Source organism: Lepisosteus oculatus, chromosome 3 (genome assembly GCF_040954835.1).
Source record: "Lepisosteus oculatus isolate fLepOcu1 chromosome 3, fLepOcu1.hap2, whole genome shotgun sequence".
Classification (NCBI taxonomy): Eukaryota; Metazoa; Chordata; class Actinopteri; order Semionotiformes; family Lepisosteidae; genus Lepisosteus; species Lepisosteus oculatus.
In genome coordinates this window covers 11,575,764-11,587,547 of record NC_090698.1, presented here as the reverse complement: position 1 = coordinate 11,587,547, position 11,784 = coordinate 11,575,764, and the positions used below count along the sequence as shown (strand labels likewise).

At 42.0% G+C, this 11,784-nt stretch overlaps 1 protein-coding gene across 2 annotated transcripts in view; it reads right to left on the bottom strand.

Annotated features, from left to right (window-relative positions):
* Positions 1-5,222: 5,222 nt before the first annotated feature.
* Positions 5,223-11,784, bottom strand: part of chrnb1 (cholinergic receptor, nicotinic, beta 1 (muscle)) — a 34,504-nt gene continuing 27,942 nt past the window's right edge. For both annotated transcript variants that reach the window (XM_006627429.3, XM_015340456.2), the window contains exons 10-11: positions 8,707-8,854; positions 5,223-7,895 (exon numbers count right to left, since the gene is read on the bottom strand). In XM_006627429.3, the coding sequence (XP_006627492.1) occupies positions 7,743-7,895; positions 8,707-8,854 (301 nt within the window). In that variant the 3' untranslated portion in view covers positions 5,223-7,742. The remainder of the gene's footprint in view (positions 7,896-8,706; positions 8,855-11,784) is intronic.

Sequence of the window (11,784 nt, the reverse complement as noted above, 5' to 3'; positions counted from 1 at the left end):
AGGGCTGAACTGTGGTTTGTTATTGCCTTGCTTACATTAGGCACCCCTCCACCTGTTCAGGATGGATTGAACCAGGAGAGAATGAACTATTTTGGGACGAGAACAAAGAGCTGAGTTCACCAAAGGGGTGCCGGTGAATTCCAAGCGGTGAGCTCAGCTTCAACCTCGGAGAGACAGAGCTCTTGTGCCCAGGCGCCCCAGCTTAGCTCTCTGTCTCTACCCCTCATTCACACACAGACACGCACTCAACCTGACCACCTTGTCCTTCCCAGAGCTGGGCCTTCTGCCTTCCCAATAAGTCCAAGATCGGCTCTGGAGCCAACAGATGACTCCTTCTGCTCCCATCGGACTCATCTGTAATTCCAGAGCTCTGCCGTTCTTTTCAGGAAGCATTATGAGGCTATAACTAGAGCTGGCACCAAAGGCAGGGGTGGCAGTGAATGTCATCTTCCTCATCCCAGAAAACATGTGCCCACTTCCTAACTACAGCAGAATTCAAATTCCTTGAAGGGGAAACACAGGGTTTCCTCTGCCAAGCAGCGTCAGGAATTAAAGGAGGTTGATACAGCTGACGGGTGGCATGGTGGCACCAGTGGTTTGCAGTGGTGAGCATTGCTGCCTTGCAGTACTGGGGTCCTGGGTTCAATTCCTGGGATGCTGTCTGAATGGAGTTTGTATGTCCTTCCTATGTTTGTGTGGGTTTCCTCTGGGCGATCCAGTTCATTGGCTTCTGGGAAAAGTGGCCGTGGTGGGAGTGTGTATGGCTGTTGGCCTTTGATACCCTGGTGTCCTGTCCAGGGTGTACCCTGCCTTGCCCTCATTGCTTGCCAGGATGGGCTTTGGCTCCCCTGTGACCCACAATTGGGGAAACTGGTTTAGAAAATGGATGGAAACTACAGGAAAAGCAGGGTGAAGTGCAGTAAAAGTACAGTTATGGTAAGAAGTCTGTAAAGCCAAGGAAATATGTAAACATGTGGCATGAAAGGTGAAAAAATGTGGCAATGGGATTTTAAAAGTGAGGTACTAACAAGTTAAAACCAGGAAGACAAATCTTTAAAAATATCATGCTAATTCATAGTGGTGAACTTGAGTAAGGGAGAGACCAGAGCCCAGAGGCAGATGAAAGGAATACCCTACATTTAAAAGTTAATTGTGTGCTGGCAGCATCATTAGGCTGTCATGCTGCTTGAGCACTTTATGGACAGGAAAGCCAATAGAAAGAAATTTAAATGTGAAGTCCCTGAAAAGACCCTCGACTGAAATGACATCCAGTAATCACAGGCTCATCGGATGTAGCGTCGCATTTCAGCCAGGGGAAATATCAGGAGAGGGAAGCCAAGTCCAAGATGACATTTCTACAGGGGAACGGGATCAAAGCGGTTTGTGGCACATGGCGAAATTCCCCGACCCGAATCCTGCTGCAGCCTTGCAGGTGGATGGGAAAGGACCAGAGTCACCTCTGGGAAATCTGCCAGCCGGAATGTAGAGGGGTAAGATTTCAAGGGGCAGCCTGCGCAGAGCTTGCAAGCAGGGTCTGTGGGCTGTTATAGACAGACACACCAAGAAACACAAGTCAAATACTGTTCTTTGTCCGCGCATAGAAGTTTATGCAGCAAAACATTGTATTTTGGAGTTTTGTATTAACTTACTCTGTATTAATGTAATAGCAGATGGGATCAGAAATAAAAGAGAACTATAAGACCCTGGAATCTCAGGAGCTAGGACTGAGAAGTTATTCTTCATGACTTGACACGCTTTTAGATCCAAGAAAGATCAACTACACAGTGAGTCAGGACTGGACTCTTGTCTGAACTTTCCACAGAGACCACAATGAGGCAAGCGCAGTGGCTGCTCCTACTACATCACAAGCACACATGGGGGAATGCTATAAAACATAAAAACAAACGTGTCACATTCCTCAACACCGTGACAAAAGATTAAAGTGTCTGAAAGCCCTTGAGTCTTTACAGATCCAATCTTTTTTTAATTTTGAAGCTGCTATTGACTGGTGACTGCGTGATGTTCATCTGAAATGTCACACTCGGAAAGATCAGGGACTTCAGAAGGAAATTCCTGCAGCTGGGGGTAGGGTGACCAACTGGACCCTGGATTAATCCCATTACAAACACTGAGGCACATGAGCCTTTTCACATTGCATCAGAGCGAGAACTAACATCCATTACTGAACATTGATTGCAGTTTCACACTCATTTGGTGTCAGCATAAACTATCAAGATTTTTTTTTGCTTTAAAATTTTTCACCTAAAATATACACTTATGACCCCTGGTTGCAATCAGAATCTATCACTCAAAAAAAGCTGCAGTTCATTGCTATGATCTTAATAATGTAAGAATTTATTTCTTAAAGCATCCCCAAGGAGCTGGCTCCAGACTCCCACAATCCTCTGGGTAAAATACAATCTCTCTTCAGCCCCGACATTTGTGCCCGGGATCCTTACCTCACAGATTATCTTGAAGAGGTACCCTGATTTACTTGCTCAAGGCTTTTCATGCTTTTTAACAGCTGAATGAAGTCTCAGCATCATCTTCTCTGCAAAGGAAGCCCAATAGAGATGGCGGAATACATTTCATGCTCTTTTGTACACTTTTCAGGATCAAACAGGTTCCTAGGTTCCTTCTGAATATTTTTCTCCACCACAGATTTTAACTTTTTGACCAAAAGCCTATGCTTTCAATTTAGGAAAAGATTCTCAGCCTCCTTTCTCCTGGTGAACTGACATGAATTTACTGCTATTTATTTAGTTTCATTTTCTCATCCACATAGAGCAAGACGGGCCTGCGTGTCTGAGGGCTGTCATTTAAACCTGACTCTGAATGAACTAAACCAGTCTAAACCAGATGTCTTCACTGGTCCAGTTTAACAGCTTCTCCCAGCTGCTGTAAAGATTCCTTAAAATCCTTTAGATACACTGACTCTCAGGACCAGGACTGGACACTCCGGCACAGAGGGAACTCAAACACCTGCCTGTTTTCTGGCCAACAGCGAGATCATTCCAGTGTGCAGCAGTGGACAGGACTTTGAAGAAGGGAAATAAGGGAAGCCAGTGCAGAGGCTCAATAGAAGTTCAAAGGTCGTAGTCCTGAGTGAGCTAGTTTGAATTAAACAAAATGGTGGTTCTGAAATGTGGAGGCCTGTAACTTTCCCCGTCATTGTTTTGCACACTTAATTTGCATTGGTCGGAGGTTTTCAGTTGACTCTCCTTGGTGTTTTGAAGGTATTCAGTTTTTCTGGTGGATTTTGAATATATTCCTGCAACAGGTGGAATGCAAGGATTTGCTCTAGTGTCATTGCATTACATAATGTGGAAGTTGTATTGTTATCAATTTGCGCGGTTGGCACTTGTATATCAAAGCAGCTTTGGGCCAATGGCAGGCGACTGAACATCAGCCAGCTATGGATCACAGGACGGTTCCTCCGGAGCCGAGACAGGACACACAGAGTAGCGGAGACACCAAGCCCATCGCCCCAGACTAGTGCTGCCGCCCAGTCTCTCAGCAGCAATCCTCCTGCATGTGACTCTGATGGGCTGGCATCTCCACTATGTGCCTGCTGATCCCAGCAGATGCTCAGATTAAAGGGGCTGGCATGTGAGTGTATGTATCCAATTTGCTGCACAATCCTGTTCCCTGGCTCACATAAGCATCAAAGGATCATCCAAACATTATACCCTATTGTGCTCCAATGACCCCCCTTGTAACCCAGCTCAGACCACTGGAACTCCTCTTAAACGCTTTCAATTCATTGTGACCAGGATTTAGAACTTAATCACTAACCACTCCATATTTTCTATTAGTATTAACGCCATGCATAATTTACTTCCAGCCATCCATTTTCTAACCTCTTTATACGATTCAGGATTGCAGGGGAGCTGGAGTATATCTCAGCAGGCAACAGGCTCAAGGCAGGATACACAGAATGCCAGTCCACACAGACACACAAGCACTCACACCAGGACCAATTTACCCAGAACCAAATTAACCCACCAGGTTGTTTTTGGACTGTGGGAGGAAACGGGAGGATCTGAATGAAACCCATGAAAACACAGGGGAACATACAAACTCCACACAGACAGCACCCCAGGTCTGGAATTAAACTCAGGGTCCCAGTTGCACTACTGTTCCACCCCAAGTTGGTACGCATTCCATCCGTTTTTGAATATTAAAACACATACTGCAATCCACATAATTAAACATACATAAACACATAATTATGACACATAATGTACACCTTTTATTATGTGTACATTTTGGAATTGACTAGCTTGAGCACTTGCATGGCTGTCTTCCTTACGAAAAGTGTGATATTGTTCACATTAAAATACATTTGTATATAATATAACTTAGTGCCTTGGGTCAGAGGTCCTGTTATAGAAATAAAGTCCCAGATAAGAACCGGTGATCAGGACCACAGGATTTTAACTGTGTTAGAAAACTGCAATCACCTTTATTGAAATGAATACGACAGGTGGTATAAACATAAAAATTGTTACATCACTCTTTATATTGGACTGAGGAAAGGGATTTTTAAAGGTCCATTGGCTACCCATAAAATGGTTTTGGAGTTATTTAGACTATTATCCTGGTCCAATTAAGCCAATAATGATTTGCCTCAAATCATTATAAGCCCAGCTGAAAGCCGATTCGGGTCTTTATGAGCCCAGCTGGACTGAAAACCTGTAGAGACACTGGCCTCTAGGACCAAGATTGAGGATTTCTAGGATAAAGAAGTAAATTAACCTCTTTTATAAATGTTTAGCATGGCATGTCATGGTAAAAAGCACAGCTATATCACTTTGGAATGGACAGCCTGACACCTTGTAAAATAAAGCTAAAGATAAATACTGTGCAGACTTGCTATACTGTATTAAAACCTAAGTGGAAATACTGTGAAGTTTCCCATAAATAAAGCTTAAGGACATGGTTCAGTAATAGTCACGCACCATGAAACATTAGGATTGTAAAGAAGTCCTATAAAGGAAACCAATGAAGGCTTGCACCTTCGCTAATGTCATTGAACTGAATGTCACTGCTTTGTCTCTGAGCCCAGGAAACAGGAAATGCTGATCAGGCGTTCAGTAGTCCTCCTACTAACTGAATTGGGCACAAAGCTGCAGTTCTAGAGATTAACAGAAGATAAACACCAATTTTGAACATCTTAATAACAGTCAAAGAAACATTGAAAACAATTAAGAAATAAAAAATGCATGAGAAACATTTTATTATTATTATTGCACGTTGCAAATGAAAGCACCACTGCTTTACAGCGCAAAAGTATAACAAGTTGCACATTAATTTCTTTCTGCTTCAGGGCAGTTTCAAGACTGTGTCCCTTTCCCCCCTTTCAGGGTCAATAAGGACAGCATGCAGATTTGGGCCATGCACATAAAAAGTTATAAAAACAAAAACAATGATCTCACACGTGATGCCTAAAAGTAAAAAAAAAATACAACCTAAGAAACCCAATTTATAGGCTTAAAAATAACTACAACACACATTACCCATTCTGCTTATTAACTCTGATAGTTACTGTGCTTGGTATTTCGCATGCCGGCTATATACAGTACATTAGAAAACACTGCTTAAGGCTTGCTGGAAACTCCTATATGAAATATTTCCTGGTATGGCTTTCCAGCAGTAGCTGTAATGTAATCTTCTGCCTTAGGTTCTACTTTTATCGCCACATTTCCAAATGTTGCATTCCTGGTGCTTGAGTTTTGATGATTTACGGATATGTAAATATCATTTTGTCTTAAATAAACTGTGCAGTAACTCCATGGACACAAGTGAAAATAAAGGGCATTTGGAATTGAAAACACTAAACTCATGATGTCTAGAGCAAATTAGGAAGCCCCAAGAACAGTGCCACTGCCCTGAACATGGCTTTGCCTGGTCTGTATGAGAATGGGAGACCTCGAAGCTGCCACTGTACCGCATGTCACCCAGGTGGAAAGTGGATGAAATGTTCCCATACTATATTTAGAGCACTTTGGGATGAAAAATGATCTGTTTGTACAGTTAATTACTTAAAAGATCAATCGACTCTTTGGGATCCTTCAAGAAACATCTGAACGATATACTCTGGACTATTTAGCGACAAACAAGCAAAGGAAGGTGGGTCATACGAAGTTCACAAATACCAATATCTTTCACCAAAATCCCACTAGACCAAAAGGTTTGTAGAGGATCCCAGGCCTGACAGCATCTTATACCAAAACCTTGTTAGAATTGCTCTCAAATGCTACCACACAGGAGCAGTCTGGAGAACACATCAGATGTGCTGATAGCCAGAAGTGTGAATATTGTAGTACCAACATTTATTTCTAAAGCACCTTTTGATAACAACTAACTTCAAGCCCTTGGATGGATTCTCTGACATGCCAGAGGAGAGTTCTCAAAAATACCTTTTCAATAAAAGATCTTACACTCACAGCTCTATTGCAATCTATGATGGACCGAACAACTTTAAACCCCTCTCAGATCACTGCATTGTTTTGGGACCAGAGATGTGTTTGTGAGCTTGAAAACTGATGACAATACAAACTGCTCTTCAGCCTGGAAGCCTTGAGCTGGTCTTATTGAAGATTTTATGATTACTGTTCTCCTGACAGGGTTTGTACTCTACTCACAGTACATGATACATAAGCTCCAATTAAAACTGTATTTTGGACCCACTGGAACAGAGCTAATGGAGGTCAAGAGAAGAGTCAGGAAACGCCGAGAGCTGAGACACAGACACAGTTGGAGAAATTAATTGAAATCCACCATCTGGACTTATTAAAGCATTTCCTAAGAGCCATTATATAACTATTTAGAGTGGCCATATGGTACCATGGTTAGCAATGTGTCCCAGTTTCACCACTTAGTACTGTTCAGTCCTAATCATTTAAGTTTTTAGGGTTGTTAAATCGAATACTTTTCGACAACCATAATCAGCTTTCTCAAATGCACTGATGTCTTTCCTTAAGAACGTTATAACACTTCTCAGAAACACAGGCCTAGTTTTGAATGAGTAGAATGTAAGGGTAAATTGAGACCTGTCTCTAGCTGCAGAGGACGCTGGCCTGTTTAGAGATTTGGAAGAGCCAGAAAACGTTTTCAGGAGAGAACGTGGCTGCTTTCTCATAGCACAAAACCCACCACTTGTTAATGTTTCTACAGGTACATGACTTAAGAGGTGGCGTAGGAAGTTTAGGACTCTATTGCACCACATGGTACAAGTGAAACATGTAGGAGAAATGAGCAGCCGTGGGGTCAAAACATTTGGTAGAGAGAGTTAGTACATTATAAAATATAGGCCTCATTCCTTTACCCACCTTAGGAAATACAGCCTTAACGGTAATTCAGGTAAAAAAATGCATACAAGCTGGAGAACAGTGTATTTTGTAGCTATTGTGCTGTGGTAGCTCCAATTAATTGTAAAGTTTTCAGGTTTGGATGCAATTTGTTGGGTGAAGACTTGAGGGTGAAAGACCATTAAGCCACCTCTACAATAGCTGTGGTTAATAAAGTGTTTCCTTTCTCCTGTGTCTTGAGGGTTATCTTTCCCACTACAAGGCAATTCTGTGTTTTACATACAGGCACAGTGTCGAAGATTACTGAGGTGTATACATCTGTGTGATTAAAGAACTCTTCAGGAAAGTGTGATGATACAGCAGTCCAGAGGTGATTTAGACTCTAGGGGATGTCTGGTTCTCAGGAGTCTTTTATGGAGTTTCAGGAGCTCAAGGATAGGGATTCATAAAGGGATCCTGAGGTGTGTCATTGAAACTGGCATCCATGAAGATGGCCAGGGTGCCCACAGTGGTGAAGATGACGAAGATCCAGAGGAAGAGGCGGTCTACCACCATTGCCACGTACTGCCAGTCCTCTTTCAGCTAGAGCACAGCCAGGTCAAAGAAAAGACAGAGAGAGAGGAGTGTAAGGGAACAGAGGAATACAGAGACATAGAGAGAGAGGAGCAGAGGGGAAGAGAGGAATAGAGACACAGAGAGAGAGGAGCAGAGGGGAGAAGAGAGGAATACAGAGACACAGAGAAAGAAGAGTAGAGGGGGATAGAGAAATACAGAGAGAGAGGAGAATACAGACAGAGGAGCAGGGAAACACAGAGACACAAAGGAGCAGAAGGGAACAGAGCCGAGGAGGCATACAGAGACAGGAAAGGACATACAGGGAGAAAGAGAAGGACAGTGAATGAGTGGCAGAGGGCAGTAAATGAGAAAGAAAACATAGAGATAAACATCAGGGAAAGCAGGAAAGAGAATGAGATAAGGAGAGAGAGAGAAGCCAGGAGATTTAAAGGTGGTGGAACAGCAGAAAAAGGATAAAGGGGAAAAACAGAAACAGAGTAGGGGTTAGAGTCAGGTAGTGGCCCAGGAAACACAACTTTAAACATGAGGTGATGGCCCCTAAATTTTGAGCATGTGCATTTTCCACATCAGTCATGCAACTGTTGCACAGCAAGCATTTACCGAAACAAAAGGAGATGCCAATCCAACAAATGAAAAAAAGAAGGTTAACAAAATAAAAGTCCAGAATTACAAGATGTACACATTTATTTTGGCTGAACATTGACTGCAGTTGTACATACTTAGGGAGAAGATACAATGAGAAAAGACAATGAGATTCCCTTTGGACAGGCCAAGCTTGCCAGCTCTGCCAGGGAGTCTGGGGGATGGTATTCCTTACCGCCTCGTAGTCTTTCTCAGCCTGGAGAGTCTCTGCAATGTAGGTGACAGCATCAATGGCTGACTTCAGGTCTGGAGGCAGAGTGAGGTAGTGGCTGGGTCCATTGATGAATTTCCGCAAATCCACAGTCAAGCTCTCTGGCTGGAATCTGAGAGAAGAGACAGGTGGGAAATAAAGAGCTTAATCATGGAAAGCATTGGGACATGATTGTAAATTGGGGATTTGGGACTGAGTGTAGTTTGATAAACAGCTTTAATATCCAGTGAGGGAAAGTGGTCAAGCCCTGTGTTTTAGAATAACTTTGTGTTACAGATGAGTGCAATTTACAGTGTTGTTTTCTGTGGTAATTCAAGCTGAAGTGCACTTGCAGAGAGTTTGGGAATTTTTTAAAAACTTTTCAAAACAATTTGTTTTTTTAATCAAAGAAGCATAATCTCAAGAATGAAACCAACAGAGAATCTTTCGTTTATACACCAGGGTGAGGATAGCAAATTACAATAAAATAGCACCAAATGGAAACAGCATCTGCAACAACCTCTACCATGAATAGCAGAAGAACAGAGGTTACACACAATAAATAACTGAGAAAACATGCTGAAAGGAAATACAATTAAATAAATCCATCCATTTTCAGAATGTTTCTTATTCCCTGAAAGAGCTGCGAAAGCCAAGAGCCTATCTAGGAAGAACAGAGTTCAAAGCAGGACTACACACTGGATGGGACACCCTGCGGGGAACATGCAAACTCCACACAAGAGGTGCTTCGGTCTGGAAACAAACCCAGGAACAAAGACCTGTGACCCAGCAAACACAAAGTCACTATAGTACCCATTTTGAATAAATGGGGTGTTTAAATAAAATTTAACTTAAATACATATGAACTGACTCCTAAATAGAGAAGGTAATGGAGACAGGAAGGGGATAACATCTGGGTGACATGTAAGTAGTAACAGAAGAAGACTGTAGGTTTACTTTAATGACAGTGGCGTTCTGCTCTACTGCCTCCTGGATTTATTCTGGTTTCATTGCTACCACCAGGGGGAAGCATGTCACTGCTTTTCACTTGGTTTGGAATCCATAGGATTTATCCAAATGCAAAGACAGGATAAAACCTTCCTTAGCTAATAGCAACAAAGACTCTAAACAATAATGCTTCATGTACCACTTTATCATGTTTTTATTCTGTAAAGAATGTGAGAGTTCACACTTCTGGGTAATTTGAGTTCAAGCTGGGATGAAATTAACCCCTGCCACTGTTAATTACAAAATTAGAATCCAGTGCTTGATAATAGAGAATCCAGTGCTTGATAATAGCTTGTGTGTTCCACAGGCATAAAAACATTTGCTCAATGCAAACGTAGCTACAGGACAAATGAAAATAGTCACTCTCAGGGTAACTTGACAGTAGTCAAGTTCAGGGTCGCAGGGGGGCTGGAGCCTATTCCTACAATTAACGGGAGTGAGGAAAAGTTCACCCTGGATGGGACGCCAGTCCATCTCAGGGCAAACTCACAGAAACAGGCTCGCACACTCATGCCAGGGCCAACTTAACCAGAAGCCAATTAACCAGCATGTTTTGGACTGTGGAAGGAAACGAGCACCTGGAGGAAACCCACACCAACCTGGGAAGAACATGCAAACTCCACGCAGACAGCACCCCAGGTCCAGAGCTTGAACCCAGGGGCCAGTGCTGTGAGGAGAAATGCTATCCACTGTGCCACAGTTCTAACTATGGCAAAGTCAACTGGGCAAATCAGCACACTTGAAAAACCAGCACAGGCCTTAACCTACAAGAACACACTGCCAGACTATCATTCTAATTATCTGAAATAATTTTCCCCACTGGCAGTCATTAATACTGTTTGAAGCGTTATCTTGGGATTACCAAGTTCTTAAGAAGGCTCCATGTTGTTGTAAATGATATCGGACACCTGATGTGAATTAAAAAGATTATTAGAAATCCTCTCAAATTAAAGTCTGCCTCATCTTATGAGACTCCTATAGAGACAAGAATAATTTATTTAATGGCATAAGAACCTCCCTTATTTATCTTTTGACATGAGGTATCAAAAAAGAAGAAGTCATTTAACTCCTAATTGGTAGCTTGCTGCTAGTCATTCAAGGTTTTAGCAAACAACATGATGGGTCACCTGGCATCCTCTCATCTGTTTTGTTTCTGATAGTGAATGCTGCTCTGCTTGAAGAGAGGCTGTTCTAAATCAGCCAGACATCACACTAATTTCATTGAAGGTGATCTAAATATTCTCTGCTCATTACTTCTTGCATTTCCACCTAACATTCAATACTCAAAGAAGGAGAGATGGAATTTTCTTTCTGCACATATAGATTAGGCAAGTGTAGGGTTAGGGTTACAAGAATACTCAAATTGTGGCTCCGGTTATACATCTAGTTGCTAACTAAAAGGCAAAATGAAGACAGTTTACAAAGTTGAACAGTTTTTTTTACAACTTTTCATCTGAGTCAGTTTTGGAATACAACTATTGAATTGAGCAATACACAATATAAGGAAACAAAACTCTCCGAAACAAAACGTTGAAGTTAGGAGCAAATTACCACTTGTCCTAATATCCACTTAGGACCCAAAATCCAGCACTGAGTGTAAAAAGTGTCTAAGAAGTGTGGGAATGCTAACCCTAACCCTAGCTGGGGTTTCTATAGAGCAATTCTGCAATGAGTCTCTAAACCCCTTAGGCAATCCCATTTGAAAGTGTTTCTCAATCCACAAGTTAGGAGTCTTCAACAATCAAAATAATTGAAAAAAAAGCTCTTTAACACGCATCTACTTCAATAATAAATCTTCTTTAGGTAAATGGTCACTATAATTTTTTCCTTGCTGAATTGTCCTTGTAAATTGTTAGGAAAAGGAAATTATTTAAAGTAACTTCTGCAGTCTCAAGCTGTGTTTTCCTTTGCCGTTCTTCAAATATTTATGAACAACGTTCCTGCATTTTAAATTAGAAACCTGTGCAGTAAATGAAATGACTGTAGCCCAATCGTTCACATCAGTTTGCCTCAAATAGCTGGAGTTCTGGGCCTTTCTGACTCGTGAACACTTCG